Consider the following 8567-nt stretch of genomic DNA (forward strand, 5'->3'; position numbering starts at 1 on the left):
GCATCTCGTTTTCAGAAAATAGCGTCCAACGCATTGACCTCGACCACCTACCCGGAGCGGCTTTTTTCGATGATTCGCACTTCGAAGATGTCCAGACACGCGAAGCAAGTCATTTCAAACGTGTATGCTCGGAATAAAGCCCGTTTCTCGCAGAAATCCGTCCGGGATATTGTGAATGTTGTTAGCGAGGATACGGGAGTGTCTCCGCGTACCGTCGCAAAATACAAGGCGGCGCGCCTGTGCGGACCATTGATGCCTCCGAAGAAAAGGTCTCGTCATGTGAGAATCGCAAGTTCACGAACGGTGAAGCACGACAGCTTCACGGTGCATGCCGTCCGACTGAAGGTACATGAGATGTACAGGAAGCGAGAGGTACCCACGCTGGAGAGTGTTCGGAAGGCTGTCAACGAAGACGAGGACCTGCCGAACTTCAAGAAAACAACCTTGTGGAGGTTGTTGAAGGACATTGGCTTCATATTTCAGAAAAGCAAAAGGAATCTTGCTTTGATCGAGCGCAGTGACATCATTGCCTGGCGCCGGCGGTTCCTGCGGGCGATCATGAAATTCCGAACACAGGGCAGGTAAGCATAATGCTTTGCACCCTTTCTCACACAGCACGTTTAGATTGTCCCATAACGCGTGATGTTAACGTTTACAATTTACTAACATTAATACGGATTTCTTGCAGAACTGGCAATGAATGTTGCGTCATCAGAAAAAAAAAATGAAAAATTTGCTCAACCCCAATTGTTCTGACTTGAATTTTTCTCAGAGGTGGCATTTGGTGGCCGGTGATGTTTTATGCTATATTTCGGTGAGGAACTACCTGAGTTGGTCAGAAGTAATCAGTTTAATTCCAACTGTCTGCTACGACAAGCCAAAAACAGGTCTCCACTGGTCGAGGCACCAGTATGCGTATCATCCCGCCGTCATGGCAGAAATGACATGCAGGACTGAATCGTAGTACTCGTTCTTCCGATGGACGCAACTTAGGGCTCTTAGTGCTCGCGTGCATATCATTTCGCAGGCAAAGAATGAAGATAAATCATGAAGTAACATTTCCTACTCAGCTTTTGGCCTATATTCTGCTCTGTGTTGTCAGTGATATGGCAAGACTCGTATTGCTGCTATGGCATAGCCGCGGGTATGTTTAATGATGTTAATTACCTCATCCATTACTTTGTTTTGCTTTGTACAGATCCATCATTCACCTGGACGAAACCTGGGTGAATAGCGGGCATACGAAGGAAACTGTCTGGCAACACAGAAGCGTGAAGTCCTCGCATGATGCGTTCCTGAAAGGCCTGACAAAAGGCCTGCCTGCGCCCTCAGGAAAGGGGGCCCGTTTGATCCTTGTGCATGCTGGGAGCTCTGCAACAGGCTTTGTGCAAGGAGCTGCTGACTTCTTCCGAACCAAGAAGGGCAACAAGGCTGATTACCACTCCGAAATGGATGGAAAATACTTCGAGAAGTGGTTCACAGAGAAGCTTCTGCGTAATATTCCAGGCAACAGCGTTATTGTAATGGACAATGCGCCATACCACAGTGTGGCGCTTCAAAAGGCCCCTACGTCATCAACCCGAAAAGCAGATATTGAGCTTTGGCTGAAAAAGAAGGGGGTCCCCTGGACTGCCGACATGGTGAGGGCAGAGCTACTTGAGCTCACACAAAAAGTCAACATTCCAAGCATTATCTACAAGATTGACACCTTGGCGGCTGCCCATGGCCACGATGTTCTCCGTATACCGCCCTACCACTGCGAGTTCAACCCAATTGAACTTGTTTGGAGCCAAGTGAAGGGCTTTATAGCAAGCAGGAACAAAGGTTTCACTTTGGCACAAGTTGAAAAGCTCCGACCGGTGGCGTTGGCGGGTGTAACCCAATAAAACTGGGAGAACTGTTGTGCCCATGTCCAGCAAATTGAGGCCGAGGCTTGGCAAAGGGACATGATTGTGGACACCGAAATAGATCCTCTTGTTTTAAGTATCTGTGACTCATGCAATTCCTCGTCTGATGATTCGATTGCTGAATTCAGCGATGAAGATTTCAGTGATGTTGAAGAATTTGTGCGACTTTCGTGAAGAGATAGCTTGTTTGTTTGTTTGTTTGTTTGTTTGTTTGGGGGTAGTGGTTGGGGGTTTACTGCACTCATCACAAGCTCTTAGAAGTGGGCTTAATTCCTCATCGCAACTGTGGATCAGTAGTCTGAGACACTGCAAACAGAAGCCCACCCTGCAATGGGCACTCCTGCAAACCACCCCTGGGAAGCAGGACGTCTCAGCTGGTGCTGGTGTCGTCAGGAGAATAATTGCAAACGCAAGCTCAAAATTGCCAAGGTCACACAGCAAGCAGAGGACTGCGCATCGACCCTTTCCAAAGACAGCTGGCTCTCCGAGTGTGGTTCCTTGCGTGGAAACCTCTTACGGCACCCGTTACAAACTATTGTCAGTGCACTGAACCCCTTATTGGTACTGTTTTCCCTGAATTTTCCCTGAACCCTTTTTTCTAATAAATGTTTTTAACAACTACTGCAAAGGTAGTTGTTCATTGCTGCATTGGAGTATTGATGTTTCTCTTTCCCCAGTATGCAAGACTCCAAAATTTTGAATCAAAGCTTCGAAATTTATCTCTTTTCTTAGGCGGGAAAAAGCCATTTGAGTGTGGCATAAAGAAATTTCTTTTCTCAGCCAGAAATTTCAGCATCTTGCTTTGCACATAACAGTGCCCCTAAAAGAGCTTTTGTTTATGACAAGAAGCAGAATATTGCTTTTTTTTGCCAGAAAGCAAACTCGCACAAAAATCGACTCATAAAAGTTACGACATCAGTATACCCTGACAAACAGGAATCAAAAACAAACTGCTCACATGATATGCATCTCGCTGTTTCGCAACGGATACTGGTATTTTTTTTTGCCAGAAAATTCGCGCAAAAATCGACTCATACAAATTATGAGATCAGTATACCCTGAATAAGGAATGGAAAACAAACTGTTCACATGATACGCATCGCGCTATTATTCTGCAACGGATATTGCTTTTTTTTTGCCAGAAAGAAAACTCGCACAAAAATTGTCTCATGAAAATTATGACATCAGTATACCCTGAGAATAAGGAACCTAAAAAACAAACTGCCCACATGATGTGCATCGCGCTATTCCGCAACGGAGTGGCCGTGAGTCCCGGACCGTCTTAAAAACTCGATCCCCTGCTCTGCTAGATGCACGGAATAGTTCATGACATGCCCGATACCTCGATGGAGACAGAGGAACGAGCAGTGCCGTCGGTTACAGCAAAAACGAAAATTACAGATGGCCTGAATCCTGAACGAAAAACCATTTTTCATCGTTGTTTCAGCTTGGTATTGAAGATATTGTGAGTAAAAAATGATATCAGTTGGCGTCAACTACAAATTCCTAATTAAAAAAAATGTCGCGAGGTGGATTGCCACCTACGTACGTGAAATGCTGCAAAAAAAAACAAGTATCACAAACAAGCATCACAAAAAAAAACAAGAGGTGGATTCGAATCGATGCCGCCGAAGTTCCTAGTCGTCCCAAAGCGACGGCTTAGACTACTCGGTCACGAAACGATATTTATTTTCTTCAACATGGTATTTATTACAGTGATGTAATATACTATGTACATGAACTATACCGTATTTACTCGCGTAATCCTCGCACTTTTTTTCCCTGAAAATCAACGCGAAGTTTGGGGGTGCGATAATTATGCGGGGAAAATTTTCAAGCAAATGTTTCGGAGTGTTAAGTGAAAAGATGAATGGGTGCGAGATCGGGATTGTCAGGTCCGCTATTGTAAATATAACGAAAACATTACTTTCAAGCGGAACTTACCTTCGTTATGAAAGTACAAGGTGAACGTATGCTCAAGCTGCTAAAGCACTTTATTTGCCGCGCGCAACCTCCCGTCACTCTGCTGGCGGCGCGGTTGCCATGTTCCAACGCATACTCAATAGCTTTTAGCTTAAAAGCAGCTGTGTAGCTTCCGTAGCGTCCCATGGCGAAGCGGCACAAAGAGCACGGTGCCACACGCAAACAAGGCAAACGAGGCCTACGAGACACAGGAGAGCTGGAGACACCTTCGCAAAACGGCGTAGCGGTGGTGAGTGCAGTAGCGGCGGTGGCAGCGGATGATAGCACAGTACCGCCGCCTAGTAGCAAGCGCACCCAACCATGGTATTTTCGTATTTTCGCGATTCTAAGCACCCCCCCCCCCCTATTGTCGGGAAAAATTTTCTGAAAAAAAAAAAACTGCATGCGAATCTAAGCACCCGCTTTTTTGCGCGGAAGAGAGCGTTGCCGAGGCCGCCAAGTGCACTTGCTCTCTTTTTCGTCGAGCCTGTGCAGTCGGAGTCCCGAGGAGGCGCGGCCTGCGCGTTGTTGTGACTGAGAGAAGGATGAAAAGGAAATTGCACGGGCCTGCCTACTGGCTCGAGCCGAGCCACCACCGCTGCCAAGTGCAGATAGAGGAGAGTTAAGAGATCAGAGGAAAGATAAAGAGAAAAGATAAGACGCGCGTAGCAGCAACAAATGCGGGCGAGATAAGCGGGCCAGGCCGCGCTCGCCGAAGCGAGGACAGTGGCGTCCACGGCGCTTTTTGTGTTGCTGCGTTCCGACACTACAAGACAGATGGGGGCACAGAACTGTCTGCAGCTATTTTTCTTTTGAATGTTTCCTAAATAAAATGTTTTTTCTCGCGCCCGTTTCATCGAGATTTCGCCGCGAAAAAAGGGGCCCGGGTTGGGGGGGTCAGTTTAGATTTTTCGAATCTAAGCAACCCCTCTCACTATGGGCATCGCGATCGTGAAAAAAAGGGGGTGCTTAAAATCGAGTGAATACGGTAGTTGTAGCCGCGGTCAATAGATGGCGACCGCTACGAGAGGCAGACGGCTCGCGGCAGTAATTTTGGGGGTGCGATGATTATGCGGGGAAAAAATTTTTCCCAATTTCTGATAGCCAATGTGGGGGGTGCGAGCATTACGCGAGTGCGAGCATTATGCGAGTAAATACGGTATACAAGCCATTATGAAAACAGTGTTAAACAATACATATTGAAAAGACCATGCACTAGAAAAGGGGCAATGCAGAGCACATCACTAATAGTGAGTGCCACTCCGGTTCGTACTCAGTGTGGGCATACACGTCTCTTAGATGAACAACCATTCGAATGAAGTGATCTTTTGTAGAGAACAGGTTCACAGCGTCTGTCCATCATGCGGGTTTTCCAGAGGCTGTGCAGTCCAGTCAGAAAGAACATGTCGAGGGATTCATCAACAAATGGCAGCGCAGTGAGATAGCGAACAGAATGTGGAGTCAGATGAATTCTTTCTTTAAATGTGCGTTGCAGGATATCCCAGAAGAGTACTGCATCTTTGCAACTGATGAAACAATGCTCAATTGTTTCTGGTTCATCACAAAGGCGGCAATTAACGGTAGACACAAAAATGCCCTTTTTCTCTAACCATGTTCTAACGGGCAACGTACCGGTGTGTAACTTAAGAAAAAGGCCTTTGTACACGGCGAGACTGGCATCTTACGTACTCTTTTGAGTACGTCATGCCCCGGTAAACCAAAATAGAGAGAGCGGTACATGGGCGGAGGGAAGAGCATACTAATCAAATCCTTATACAACTTTTTGCTCCACACTAAAAAAAGGAACTAAGGAGAAAAACGAACAAGTAGGAAACGGAAAGCCAAATATACCTCTTGCATTATGCCCCACAAACACGGACGCTCACAAACATTGGAAGACACAATGAGGTTGGGTAAAACATGAACTAAATTTGTTTGCAGGAATGAACGTACTATTGGGTGTGTAGTGTCACAGAAACACATGAAACGTGACACTATCTGTCGGACATACAGGTGAACTAGGCCAAGGCCGCCAGCGCTTACAGGCCGAAAAAGGTTATCACGCCCCATGGATTTAAAAGACGAATCCCACACAAAAGTAGCGAAAACCCTGTGAAAACGCTGGATAGGAAGTCTTGCGCAATGAATAATTTGCAGTACATAATATAATTTAGTGGCGAGAAACAGATTACAGCCGGTCGCCCTGCCAAAAATTGAGAGGCCATGGGGGACAAACGTTTGAGCATAGCGCTGAAGAGTTGACACGCGGTCTTTCCAATAATGTGCGCTATGCTTATGGGCACTCAAAGGGACGCCAAGGTACTTTGGTGGCCTGCATGTCCATGTTATACCAGCATTGGAAAAACAGCGCAATCAAAGACGAGACACAAGAGAAGGACAAAACACCAGCGCTGACTAACAACCAAATGGTTTATTGCTACAGGCAAGGCAGCATATGCTGCCTTGCCTGTAGCAATAAACCATTTGGTTGTTAGTCAGCGCTGGTGTTTTGTCCTTCCCTTGTGTCTCGTCTTTGATTGCGCTGTTTTTCCAATTCGTAAAACATGTACCAACCAGCCCGTATTTGCCCTCTTCTGGTATACCAGCATATTCAGCAGGTGTCGTACCCCAGCTACCAAACCAAAGACCGCAACTCTTAGAGCGATTAATCCGACTTCCTGACACCGAACCAAAGTCCTTCGTTAAACGAATAACCTCATCGATGCTTGGCTTATCAGTACAAAAAAATGCAAGGTCATCTGCATAAGCCAATACCTTCAGTTCGTGGCCTATTATTCGGAAACCAGCGCGGAGGGATACAATTTCATTATTTTTTCTTGCGAACTACTCGCGTAGCTTTGACAGCGTTGCACCTGATGTATGAAACGGAGTATGGAACCGGCTCCGTCCGCATGCGATCAATCGAGATAAATCTAGGTGCGTCTTGCGTCACAAACGAAGCGATAAACAGGCGCGTCGGCAGCCTTGAAGCATTAACAAACAAATACTACTGTAAGAAGAAGAAGAGGACGTCTCCGCGGTGCCGCACTTCGTCGTCATCGCTGGTGGTTCCGGCGCGAGGCTCGTGCTGGAGCTGCTTCCTTCGGCTGGTTCTGCCGTCTTGCTACGACCTGACCGCTGCGTGCGTTGGTCGCCGTGACCCACTAATAAATCCACTGTTCACTTGGTGGAGTGTGCAACGATCCCAACCCCCGACGTCGCCCTGGAACTCCACAGTCGCACAGCGTCCGTTCCCATGGAGGACCCAAGCCAGCAGCCCCCGACCCTGCTTCCCGCTTCCTGCGACCTGCTTCCACCTATCACCTGTTCTGGTCCCTCACGTCAACGCGACCCTGCTATCTTTAGCCGCAGCTGCGATCAAGATGTGGAAGATTGGTTGTCAGCCTACGAACGGGTGAGCCGGCACAACAAGTTGGACGACGCTCTGAAACTTAACAACGTCGTGTTCTATCTTACTGACGTCGCAAACCTCTGGTATCGGAACCACGAGTCGGACATCACCACCTGGTCCGTGTTCAAAACTACGTTTGCCGAAGTATTCGGCCGCCCTGCCGTTCGCAAACTTCGCGCTGAACAGCGTCTCCGTTCGCGAGCGCAGAGGACCGGTGAAAGCTTCACAACTTACATCGAGGAGATAGTCGATTTATGTAAACGAGTGAACCCATCTATGACAGAGGAAGATAAAATTCACCACGTCATGAAGGGCATCGATGATGGCGCCTTCAACATGCTCGTGGCTAGGAGTCCTACCACCATCTCAAAGGTATACGAAGTTTGCCAAAGTTTCGACGAGCTACGGAAGCAACGCATCTTGGTTCGCCACCCTGCTGACGAGTCGCTCGCTGGACTGGCCGCGGACCCTGACTCCTCCTACCTCAGCGCCGAAATCAAGAAATTTGTCCGCGAGTAGGTTGCCCGCCAGCTATCTCTCCTACCATCTCTACCCGAACCATCATGTTCTCTGGCGCCGCAGCTCAGACATGAAATCCAGCGACAGGTCTCGGAAGGTCTTCCTTCCGGCCATCCTTCAGCTCCTGTCGCTGCCCGGATGGCGCTTTCTGAGGCTGCCCTATCTCCACCTGCCCCGAGTGCTTCGCCGCTGAGTTATCCTGACGCTTTCGCGCCGCACCCCATTGTGGCGGCGCCTCGCACCTACGCCGAAGTTGTGGCTCGTCCAGCCCCTCCCCCGGCGTATGCGTATCCTTCGGCCATCATGCGCTCGCCACGCACTACTGGTAGAGTTGCGCCGCCCACCCCGCCATGGCGCACATCGGACAACCGTCCGATATGCTTTGCTTGCGGCATTCCCGGGCGCGTCTCCCGCCATTGTCGACGCCGCACGTCATTGTCGCGGCCTGACTATACGGGCATGTCCTATTCGGCGCCCTACTTCCGAGTTCCGCCGGGGCCGCCACCTGAACCCCCTGACCACCATGCTTCCTCGTCTCGTCGCTCACCGTCACCCCGCCGCCGCTCCATTTCGCCCATGCGCCGCCGACTTTCCTCAGCCGAGCAGGGAAACTAACCGCCGCAGTTCCCGAGGCACGAACTGCGTACTCCGCTGACCGTCCAAGTCCTCTTTTCCCTGCGAACGTTATTGACGTTATTGTGGTAGGTGTTTCGACGCTTGCTCTCATAGACACTGGTGCCGCCGTATCTGTTATCAGCCAAAAACTC

General features: G+C 48.8%; 1 protein-coding gene across 1 annotated transcript; it reads left to right on the plus strand.

Annotated features, from left to right (window-relative positions):
* Positions 1 to 354: 354 nt before the first annotated feature.
* Positions 355 to 1886, plus strand: LOC149344686 (uncharacterized). Its single transcript, XM_089547281.1, has 2 exons — positions 355 to 581; positions 1199 to 1886. The coding sequence occupies exons 1-2, from the start codon at positions 355 to 357 to the stop codon at positions 1884 to 1886; spliced, it is 915 nt and encodes a 304-aa protein (XP_089403407.1).
* The last annotated feature ends 6681 nt before the right edge of the window (positions 1887 to 8567 follow it).

The sequence above is a fragment of the Amblyomma mixtum genome, chromosome 5 (genome assembly GCF_055824585.1).
Source record: "Amblyomma mixtum isolate Tamu chromosome 5, ASM5582458v1, whole genome shotgun sequence".
NCBI lineage: Eukaryota > Metazoa > Arthropoda > Arachnida > Ixodida > Ixodidae > Amblyomma > Amblyomma mixtum.